Source organism: Limulus polyphemus, unplaced genomic scaffold, assembly GCF_000517525.1.
Source record: "Limulus polyphemus unplaced genomic scaffold, Limulus_polyphemus-2.1.2 Scaffold460, whole genome shotgun sequence".
NCBI lineage: Eukaryota > Metazoa > Arthropoda > Merostomata > Xiphosura > Limulidae > Limulus > Limulus polyphemus.
In genome coordinates, this window is record NW_013666070.1 from 340656 (window position 1) to 353251 (window position 12596).

Sequence of the window (12596 nt, forward strand, 5' to 3'; positions counted from 1 at the left end):
TAAGAATTTGGGTAGTGATCAGTAGTAATTGGTTCTTGAGAATTTAGGTACTGATCAGTAGTGGTTAGTTCTTAAGACTTTAGGTAGTGATCAATAGTGGTTGGCTCTTAAAATTTAGGTAATGATCAGTAGTGTTTGGTTCTCGAGAATTTAAGTAGTGATCAGTAGTGGTTGGTACTTGATAATTTAGGTAGAGATCAGTAGTAATTGGTTCTTAAGAATTTAGGTAGTGATCAGTAGTGGTTGGTACTCTACAATTTAGATAGTGGTTGGTTCTTAAGAATTTAGGCAGTGATCAGTAATGCTTGGTACTTGACAATTTAAGTAGTGATCAGTAGTGGTTGGTTCTTGAGAATTAAGGTAGTGATCAGTAGTGGTTGGTACTTGATAATTTAGGTTGTGATCAGTAGTGGTTGCTTCTTAAGAATTTAGGTAGTGATCAGTAGTGGCTGTTTTTTAAGAATTTAATTAGAGATCAGTAGTGGTTGGTGCATGACAATTTAGGTTGTGATCAGTATTTTGTCACGCACACAAATATATGAAACGGTTAGGGTGGAACCTCTGTTTAATTTTCCTTAACGTCTAATAATTTGTTAAATTACAATGATAGTGAGATTTATATTGTCGAGTAAAATCACATGACTGTGGTTCTATGTTGGTTTTAAGTTGTTTTTAGATAGGACTCAGCAAGTTATATTAAAACGATTTTGAATATGTAAGAAAGTTACGTGACACCTTCATCAAATATAAAGTCGCGGTAGATCAGCATGTATGAAAACTACATTTTGGCATTGTTTGGCGTTTTGTAAGTAGTATGATGACACTGAAAATTGATCGCGTTTTGAAAGGGTACATAATAGCCCTTTTCGAAACAAAATAATCATAAACTCAGATCGGATTCTTAGATTTTCTATGACTGATATATCCCGCGTACTTAATGAATCAACTTGGGGCACCAGGACCATCCAGAAAGAGACAATTCTTACCTCAGTCGTGGTAAAGGAAAGTCGCCTTGTAAAACATGAGAATCTACGAACACAAAGGTCAGTGACAAAAGCCGTCCACATGTCCCAGGCAACAGTACGCAAAATAATCAAGAAGGATTTCCGTCTGAAAAAAAGCAAAACAACTATACAAAAGCTGCTTCCAAAACAAATTCGTTCAACTATCTCAGCAGCTAGAGAATAAATGGGTACTCATACTACTAAAATAAAGTACCCACTCTACGCTACGGCGTTTGTACGCCCCTCCTAAGAATTACAGAGGTCCCAATGTACCGATAAGGCCCTTCATGATTCACAATTACTTCTACACTTACCCCAAGGGGAATCCGTACTCGAAAACAAACCCAATTTGGACACCCACCCATGGTACCTGAGCACTTGTGCCACATTTTGCGAGTCTGGAGTTCTCGGTTGGTGTACAACGGAAACCTCTTCCTCCCTTCTTGATAACTTATATATTTATAATTATTTCCTTGTTAATTTGTTTCTTAATTGGGCGCATTCAAAAGGGTAGTTATATGTAATACGCTTCTGGTGAATTAATCCAAGGAAAAGTGTTTATATCAGTGAACTGTTCTTTCTGATGTGTAGGTCTTTCATGCTACCAAATATAGGAAAATGATATATACACACAAAATGCTACAAGTATTACATCCATGGACAATATCTAGAACATTAGGGTACATACCCTGATCCAAAAGCAGTAATTCACCTAGAATTTTCTTGTAACCAAATAATCATTGCCGGACCCAATAGGGGGGAATTGAAGTATTAGGTTCTTAATGAATATAATAATATCTGAACAGCATCAAGGAATGGTTGAACTGTCATCGTAAATTCGACAACATGATCAATACTCACACAATGTTTGATTTTATATTGTTGTTATTCCTTGACATTTCAAATTCAAACCTTACTGGACAAAGCTCAAAATGGGTGCTAATTCAGAAACTGTTGTCATGAGTTCAGTATAAAAAATCAGCAACATTTTTATACAAAATTCAGTGTTTATACTCTAAGTTTCATTTTTAGGTATTATTTGCGATCCCAAGAAATTATGTATGTACCTTAGCACTGATTATATCTCTTTACACTGTATCTAAAGCCTCATAATACTTAGTGTACGGTATATCAGTAGTAAGTTTACGTACCTACAACGCAAAAAATCCAGAGTTCGATTCCCCATGATGGACCGAGCGCATATAGCCGATTATGTAGCTTTCCGCTAAAACAAGTAAACAACCACTGAAAGAGTTTCATTAGCCAGTAGACACGCACCCGAGTTATACTTAAACGGAACTCCTCTCCAGACTTAAACATATGTCGAATTTTTAGGCTTTACGTATGGCAAGCACATAAATGAAGTTAGAACTAAAGTCTAACGACGAACAAACTAATCTACGAGTCTGACAGGAGAATGATGAACATGAACACAAAGAATTATCAGAATATAGCGAAGATATGCATGTCCCTTCATAGAATACGCATACCCAGCATGGATCCATGTTGTACCCACACAATTAACAAGTAAATTGCAAACAATACAACTCATTTCTCACGACAACCTATAGAGTACCAAGATCCACCAGCTCAGTATTCTTACATAATTAAACAAACAATACAGCCACTTTATGACAGACTGTCATATATTTCGCTCAATTATTTCAAAATATATATACATATAAACGAGCTTTTATGCTCCATAGATTGCTATCACATACATGATGAAAATAGTCCTAAGTACCTCTCCCCAGTTAATACCTTTCACCAGTAATCTAACAGGCCGCATACAGCTAATTAATAAATACATTGTATCGTTAAGATAAATAATTAAAAGCCAGAACACTTCAAACAAAAGAACGAAGTAGGCTTAAAGCCGGAATTCTTCAAATCAAAGAAAGATGTACGCTTAAAGCCAGAATTCTTGAAGCCAAAGAAAGATGTAGGCTTAGAGCCAGAACTCTTCAAACCAAAGAATGATGTAGGCTTAGAGCCAGAACTCTTCAAACCAAAGAATGATGTAGGCTTAGAGCCAGAACTCTTCAAACCAAAGAAAGAAGTAGGCTCCATCGTCCAACTTCTTTGAAACAAAACTTCACACACACATGTTAAATGTCGCTCACTGTTTCGGAAAATATATTTTTACACGACCTTTGTTCATTAGATAAATGGATTTCCTTGTTTTATAATAAACATTATAAGTGCTAATAAATAGTGTCTTATTGTTCACTGATAGAACTTTTACAAAACATATCTTCTACGCTTGCTAATAAAACGACCGCTTGGTTATCCTCCAATAGGGGGGATTGTTTTAGTTTGTTTTGAATTTCGCGCAAAGCTACACGAGGGCTATCTGCGCTAGCCGTCCCTAATTTAGCAATGAAAGACAAGAGAGAAGGCAGCTAGTCATCACCACCCACCGCCAACTCTTGGGCTACTCTTTTACCAACGAACAATGGGATTGACTTCACATAATAACGCCCCCACTGCTGAAAGGGCGAACTGTTTGGTAGGATGGGCTTCGAACACGCGACCCTCACCACCTGGTTAATCCTACTTCGTTCTTTTGTTTGAAGTGTTCTGGCTTTGTTTTTTTAATATTTGTATTGACTTCACTGTAGAATGTGCAAGTCCCATTTGCTATTTTAACTTTCCTACAAAAATTTCTAAATAAGCTGGTAATCACGATAATATGATTACTATGTTACATTTGTAACAATTCATTATCGCAATAATATGATTACCATGTTACACATGTAAGAACTCTGATAAATCTTTTTCCTTAAGACTCATATTATTCTCGTAATTGATACCAAACTTATTTTACGGCATGAACGTATCACTCTAGTAGTTCGATTTTTCTTCTGATCGAACTCATTTTATTGAAGTGTATATCTCTCTGACATAAAGCGATGTTAAATATATCTTTCGAATAAATCGTCACTTCCAATGTAACATTTATCTCGCGTGCATAATCACTATTGCACGTTTTCATCTAATTAATAATAACGAAAAGAACAGTCATAGTTTCATTAATAGGTAAATCACATAATAATTGTAGGAATATTTTTTACATAGTAATTGTTCTAATCATGCTGGTTTATCGTAGTAACATTCCCAAAACTGTATCTTTATCAAATTAAAAACAAAGTATTGTTATTTTTAAAATTAAATTTGTGGCAAACTCTCTAACGGCATTCGAAAAATTACACGTATGATATTACAATAAACTATAATTGACAATTTAGATAATGGAATCGAATACGGTGCGACACTTGAATAATCGCAGTATAGAATATAGTTTATAATAAAATGTGATAGTTCAGTAAAGAAATGGGAGAATCAGGCATGCCGTATATAAAGACGTAATAAATGTATAAAGACAATAATATCAGACACATAATCTGATATAAAAACAGTAATATCAGACACATAATCTGATACAAAAACAGTAATATCAGACACATAATCTGATATAAACACAATAATATCAGACACATAATCTGATATAAGCACAATAATATCCGACACATTATCTGATATAAGCACAATAATATCAGACACATAATCTGATATAAACACAATAATATCAGACACATAATCTGATATAAAAACAGTAATATCAGACACATAATCTGATACAAAAACAGTAATATCAGACACATAATCTGATATAAAAACAGTAATATCAGACACATAATCTGACATAAACACAATAATATCAGACACATAATCTGATATAAGCACAATAATATCAGACACATAATCTAATATAAACACAATAATATCACACACATAATCTGATATAAACAATAATATCACACACATAATCAGATATAAACACAATAATATCACACACATAATCTGATATCAACACAATAATATCAAACACATAATCTGCACATAGCGAGGTACACTTGCGCATAAAGTCCGCGGAAATAACGAACGGTAAATTTCAAACAATACCTTAGTGTATGAATTAGTCAGCAATGTGAATTGTAATCTAATATATATAACATTTAGAGATATGTTGCATTACAGACGAAAAAAAAAATAATTCGGGGTATATTTTTAACTTTATGATAAGTGTGGCGAAAACTTTCGATTCGATTTTCGTGTAATTTAATGAGTAATAATTTAAATGTTATATTTACCATCTTGTTCTCACTTGTTCTGTTCCTTTATACTAGAAAGAAACTCATTTTCTAGGCAAATATTTGAGTTCAATATAAGGCCTAATAGATTCTTGCACAGAAACGGAGTGTTGGGTTTGTCTGTGTTTAAGGTAAACAATGGACTGTCTGCGCTGCGCTCAATAAGGATATCAAACCCTGACTTTTAGAGTTTAAGCCTTCAAGAGTAAAGTTCGTAAAGAGTCGTGGAAATGAGAAATTGTGTAAAAACCAATTTTATGCGAACTTCTTAGGTCGTGAATTAAATATTATTGTCTATACGTTAAAGGTACGATTTCGTGGTGTGGTTGTCTGTCTGGGATGTAACGTTTTCTTCTTATAACGTTAAAAACGTGGACACTGCAGTACAGTATTAATTATATCACAAGTTTTATAATTCCATGAATAATAAGATTAGTAGCCGTTGTAACAAGTCGATCAGAGCACACATTTTTTTTTTCTTCTACAAAATAACCCGAGTCTGACATAACCTGTTGGTTAGGGTGTTCGAGTCGCAAACTGCGGTTCGCAAGTTCGAATCAAAACATACTTACCCTGTCAATCATAGGGCAGTTATATTGTTACGGTCAATCCTACCTGTCGTTTGTAAAGAGTAGCCCAAGAGTAGGCGGTGGGTGTTGTTGTTGACTAGCTGCCTAACCTCTATTCTATCACTTTTAAATTAGAGACGGCTGGCGCAGGTAGCCCTCAAGTAGCTTTTCACGAATTTAAAAAAAACAAACAAATAAAACCATACAATATTCTAACATAATAAGAATAACATCACATAGACGTAAAATATTTTATCGCGTTGTTTCAGAAATTTAAAGATCAGTTTACTTAAACATTACTCCTCAGTTACTCTTGGCGATCAAGGAATATATAATTGTGTTACCTGGCTCATCGCGAAGACGTTTTATATGCGTAAAAGCCTCTTCTACAGCTGTAATAAGTCTCGCTCTTCTCTTTTTCACTCGTCTGTCGTATTCTTGTTCGTTATAAAAACGGTCATTATGACTAGACTCTCGTCGTCGACCATTCCCTGTTGGAATGGCCATCGAATTAGAAAGAACCGACGAATTATCCACTCCATCTACATTATAAACTTTTAGGCCGTACGATAACTTGTGAGATTTTGAGGGCAATGTCTCAAGGTAGGGATTGTAGAGAGAAAAATCTTGATAATATCGTTCTAGAACCCAGACGGCTGCTCGTTGTATACTAAATTGGCCCATGTTATAACAGTGACTTTCTCCATCTGGTGAACGAACTATTTTAACAAAGTACTGAGGCTGAAGATGGCGCACTTCGATGAAGATGACAGCTAAGTAATGAACAAAAAGCAACGTATCAACTAGTGATACCGCGAAGAGAACTATACTGTGATAGGCTACTTCGTGATCGTTATTTCGCTTTTCGGCAATTCGAACGCTGTAAAATAGCCAGTAGGAAAATGTAAAAACTAAAACTAAAGCTAAAACAAAAGCACGAAAAATGAATATTCTTGGCATTGTTGCTTTGGGTCGACGAAGAAAAACAGCCCACGTACCAAAAAGTAATATAATTAATTTAAATGTTAGACTAATCAGTAAACCATCGCATTCGGGTCCACATTTTTGCACTTTCCAATCAAAGAAGTCAAGTTTAGGCAAAACAACCATTAATAATGGAGAAATAAATGAACAGAAAAACAAGAGGATGGCAATAAACGAACCCGTCCACATTTGGCACTTGAAGATCCAACCTTCGTCCCAATCGCCTCCCATTTTATACAAGTTCTCTATGGACATTGAGTGATTACTGCTATTGCCCGTAACGGCAGTAGTGTTGTCTCCCCAGTTATCATCCTGAGGTAGAATCTGTACCTCTATGATCTCGTCATTGCATCGGCTTATTCCCGATCTCTCCAAAGCTTTATTTTCCGAAATGGATTGACTAATTTTCTTGGAACGGTGAGAATGTCGTGGCGACCGTGAGCGGTGAGTATGATAGTTTGAAGGCGCAACTCCATGACCTCGTGAACAGCGTAAGCGCGAGGAGTGATCGCTGTATACAGATTTAATAGATTCATTTTCGGTAGTCACTCGGTAAGTGGGAAGCTGTATGCCGCTCCCAATGGAATTATCTCCTAACCAGAATGACATGGAGTTGGATTACACTGGATCTGGAAAACGAAACAAAGTTTTAAAAAACACACAAAAATCAAAATCATATCCGTCTTTAGAGACTTTTATAGCTGTACGTTTCTCTAAGAATTGTTGAATTATTTCAATATCTTAAAACGAATAAGACAAGAACATTTACTCAGTTTCTTTATCACACAACGACGCATAAGTATATATACTATTAACATTAATATTAATTCTATTCAACCAAATTTAAATCTATCTACACATTAATCACTTTTAGTTTCTAATCTAAAGACTTCAAAACTAAAATTCTAACTTACAGGTTGCAAGCCTAGTTTATTTACTGATTATAATTTACGCACAACATTTCCATATTTATTCACTTTTCAACCATACATAAATAATCTGTCAACACATGTGTGAACATGCAGAGTAATCATTATTAATCTGTCAACACATGTGTGAACATGCAGAGTAATCATTATTAATCTGTCAACACATGTGTGAACATGCAGAGTAATCATTATTAATCTGTCAACACATGTGTGAACATGCAGAGTAATCATTATCAATTCCAAAGTTTAAATATGTTGTTAGATTGATGAATGTTGATTTAGGTACTAAAACCTTTTTTTTTATCGCTGTGATCGCATCAGTGTTCGAAACGTCGTACCCGTTTTAAAAATATTCGTCCTTACTGTAAAAGCTGTAGTAAAAACTTATTGATTGGTGATGTAACAATATATATTCTGACATAACGTGCGCGTTAAACACTACTTTAAATTAAGTGTAGACTTGAAATCGTGTAGCACTAATAATATTGTAACGAAATTACCTTTAATATTGTACTTTAGTATGTCAACACATATGCTCGAAATAAATAATTCACTGTTTTGCAAAAAAAAAGTACTGTTACTTTTCACTTGGATGTCAACATTTTGTCAAACTTAATTATAATTACCAATAATTCCTCGCTAAAGTGAGTCCATTACTTAGGCCAAACTAAATATAACTTATCACATAATTTAGCTAATTTCATACATCAGATTAACATTCAAAGTCATAAAACAAAATCTTACGATGATTAGAATGCATTCAGTTGAATATTTTCATTGTTACCCAGATCTTCATCTTCAATTTCCAACAGTTTAATTCAACATACTGAACAGCTTCGTTAACTGCTTACATTTTGTTGACGTGTGAGCAGTAAACATTTTAAAAAGTTAAAAAAAATATATTTCGTTGCATATTTGATTTGTCAACTGAGATATAACACGCTAACGTTAGCACCAAAAAAAAAACGGGGGGGGGGGGGCAGGGAGGAGCTACCAAATACAAGCGAAGCAAAATTCAGTAGTGTACGTCTTTTCAGTAATACTAGGTGCTGGCGTCACTAAGACTCCAGCTTTATTGATTATCCAATTACAAAACCCTCAGAAACCAGACTTCATGAACGACATGAGTCACTCCCTTCCATTCCAACCATGAGAGAAAATAGTAAATAAGATAATTATGACAGAAACAATGATTAAACCACATACTAAGCACTGTTTCAGATAGTACCAACTATTGTCGTTGGCGTATTTAAACTTTAATTTTGTCAATCAAACGGTTATATACTATACTAAATCACTAAATCGTTCCAGACACGAACACGGGTTGTTAAAAAAAATCCTCAACAGATAACTGTCATACATAAAGGAAACGATGTCTAGTTCTCATGCGTACACCTGATATACAAAACACATTGTCAGTTACACAAAAACAAGAAACCAAAGTACAAAGAATAGCTTTAATAGGTTACATATATATATATTAATAACTGTGTGCAGCTTAGAAGATCTTACATGTTCTGAAATTCTTTGATATCAAGGTTCGTATTTTTAGTTATGTGAGTTTTGTAAAACGTTAACCATAATTGTGATTATCTATTAGTTGCTACAAATACTTATATCACATCATATCAGATTGTGTTAACATCTAACTACAGGCAATTGTTACTGCTTTACTTCCAAACATGCTGCTAAAAACACTTGCAATTTTCAACCTACAATAAGCATTCAGCCTTCATAAAATAAGCGTGGATCTTCTAGATGTATTATCACTATATACATAGGTTTATTATATATATACGTCTATACATCATAATATGCATGTATTAATACACACAATATTTTAAACTACATAAAATTAAGTATTGTACGCTTGGAGATTAGAATAAAAATTATTAAGGTTGCTTTAATGTGATGAAGATAGAATGGGGACGCTGAACATTCACATCATAAATATCTACCGCTTCCCCCGAATAAACTGAAAATATATCTCAAAAGTATTCTTGAAATGTGGAAGAGGATAATTGTTCCGTATAATTATCTGTTTGTTCTTCCTATATTGAAATCAGAACTATTCCATTTGGTTAACTCTTTATGATTAATCATTTTAATAAATTATATGTTATAACAAAAAATTTTAAAACCGTAGGACTACTATTTTAATGTTATATATATATCATACTAAATTCACTATTATTATTATTTCCATAGCTTTAGTCACTACGCGTTTTGTTTTTTTTCAATCATTCTATGCATTCTCATTCACTGTGAAGTGTGTTTAAAACACGTAACAGTGGCAACTGTATATCTGTAGGTTAACTGAAATGCTTCATAAAATCAGCTTAATTTTGGAGATTTGGAGTCCAAACCACGAGTACACGTTGCTGAAACGAACGGCAAATTTTTTTTCGTAATATTAAGGAAAGGCAATTCTGGAAGGTGTCGTTTCATGATTGAATAAATCACTGAGACAGCAAACCGATTAAAAGATCTTATAAACCTTTGTAGAACCCTCCTGAAAACGGCATGCTCTAATCCTTTTGATCCCACATCCATCAGTTACATCTGCTGTGCATGATCTCTCTTTTTAGGAGACAAAGAGATGGAAGTAGTGAAGATATCTATTATTCCAAAAATAACACTGTCAAACAACTTTGAAGCTTCGAAGATTGAAACTCTGGAATCATTTTTGGCATCCGGGTGACCTGATATCGCGTCTAACAATCCCTTAACGTATACCAAAACGCCATATATCAAATGGCTCTTGAGATTTCATCAACACATTAAAGTAGCACCACAGACGCTGATCAAAGAGACCACAAAGATAAATACGTATATATTTTTTACGAAAATTGTTTTAATTATACAGAATCATAAGTACGGCATACGTAGACTTTCAACTAGATTTTAAAAACGAAACGTTTTGTAAACCATAAAGTGATGGGAAAACAGAGCATCTCTAACATTCTCCAATACACAATAGTGGCTTGTTTCTTTTCTGCGCAATACGTATAAGTTTGTATAATTAAATCCAGAACACAATGAAAAGCCTGAGCAAGTAGAAACAGGTTCTACGTAAGTGCTGAGTACTTGTAATAGGCAGACAGAGAAAGTGGTCATTCCCATATTTATCACGAAACTCTGCGCTCCACCAAATGTATTTGATATAGCAATGCAATAAATTAATGAATTTTAGTTGATGCTAGCGAATTTGTTAATTTGTGTTAGTTACATTTTTTTAGATAGGAAAACGCAAAACGTATTCTTTTTCATTATTGATATATACTTATTTTCTTTATGCAATATTTTCCAAAGCCTGATAAATAAAATTACTAATAACATCAATTTCAAAGATCATTAATTCCGAGAATCAAAATAAAAAGATACTTGTATAATGAGAAAGAAACACTGGTGGAAAGATAGTTGAGATTCTGTCAATGACCTCTGGTTGGATCTGCCCAGTCTCTTGGAAAGAATGACGCGCATGCGCTACCTATTCAGATATAAAAAGGTGTTTTTATAAATTACGCGGCGGCGGCGTTTTGTAATGGAAATTATAAATATTTCCTTAAATTTTCACAAATTTATTTCTGTTAAATATGTGAAAGTTGATATTCACAAATAGTGTTTAATAGAAAAAAAGAACTTTAAAAATACAAGGGAATAACGTATTGATGTGTCTACATAATATGTACTACAATGCACTTTGCTGCAGTTTGGCAGTTTCATGCTGTCTTTGAAGACACAGCGCGGAACTACAACAAATTTCTATGATTTGAAAGTTTTTATTTTATATTTCTAATGATCCCAGATAAACCTTATTTATAACTAACTGATCTTTTTTTTTTGTGAATTATATACGCTGCAGGCAATATTATAAAGGTTATAAGTTGATAACCTCAGTTTCGTCTTCAGATTATAACGCCTAGAATCTAAACATTGCTTTGTGGCACTGACATGATCTACAAAAAGGATTTACAAATCCTCGAGCGATAATTCGATATGTTTATATTCTGAAATACTTCTGATACCAACCTTTATAAAATATTAACAACTGAAAACAACAACAAATATAGGACATCACAGAAAAAGAAGGGGGGGGGGGGTCCGGAGAATTTGATAGTTGCTTATGTTACTCCTATTATTAAATAAGGTAATAAGGATTTTCTTAAGTTGTAGGACAGCCGGACTTACTTCTGTAATGGGATAAAATTCTGGAGTATGACAGAAAAATGCTTCACACGATCATTTAGTTAAATATGGGATTATCATTGAAATTATATTGCCGGTGTGAATGTGCTTATAGTCACTATGAGAAAAACCTATACACTGGATAGCCAGTGAATCAATTAACTCCCAAGAAAATTGAATGTGAGAATCGGAATTACATCATGCTTTAGAGAATAACAACTATATTCTTTGAAGCTGTTATAATGTAACTAACGACAATTATTTTATCAGAAAATAAGATTCATAACTGAGGCTATAAAGATATGTATTGATAAATGTTTACTTTCTGTTTTATGGTTGTGAACTAATGGCATGCTTAGGAAATACGCATTATCTAAAATAGGTGACCAAAAATTGCTTACATATTTTGTATTTTACCGATATGTATGCATTTTGTAGATGACGATGTACACGTATATAAAACCCAAGAAAGAATACTTTTATGAACAGGTGCAATATACTGTGTAAGAGTCAAACCGTGACGAGCTTACATTCACATTTTAAGAGGTCGCTTCTATATATATGATCTCTTACCTTCCAAGGAATCATATCTATATATATGATCTCTTACCTTCCAAGGAATCATATCTATATATATGATCTCTTACCTTCCAAGGAATCATATCTATATATATGATCTCTTACCTTCCAAGGAATCATGTCTATATATATGATCTCTTACCTTCCAAGGAATCATATCTATATATATGATCTCTTACCTTCCAAGGA

The 12596-nt window shown here is 33.7% G+C and overlaps 1 protein-coding gene across 2 annotated transcripts in view; it reads right to left on the reverse strand.

Moving 5' to 3' along the window:
• LOC106458420 (vang-like protein 2) overlaps positions 1-12596 on the reverse strand; it is a 25680-nt gene that overhangs the window by 9270 nt on the left and 3814 nt on the right. The window contains exons 1-2 of one of the 2 annotated variants that reach the window (XM_022384633.1): positions 8385-8462; positions 6072-7340 (exon numbers count right to left, since the gene is read on the reverse strand). In XM_022384633.1, coding sequence (XP_022240341.1) covers positions 6072-7320 — 1249 coding nt within the window. In that variant the 5' untranslated portion in view covers positions 7321-7340; positions 8385-8462. Of the gene's footprint in view, positions 1-6071; positions 7341-8384; positions 8463-12596 lie in introns of those variants that run through there. The other variant, XM_022384632.1, reaches the window with a different exon arrangement.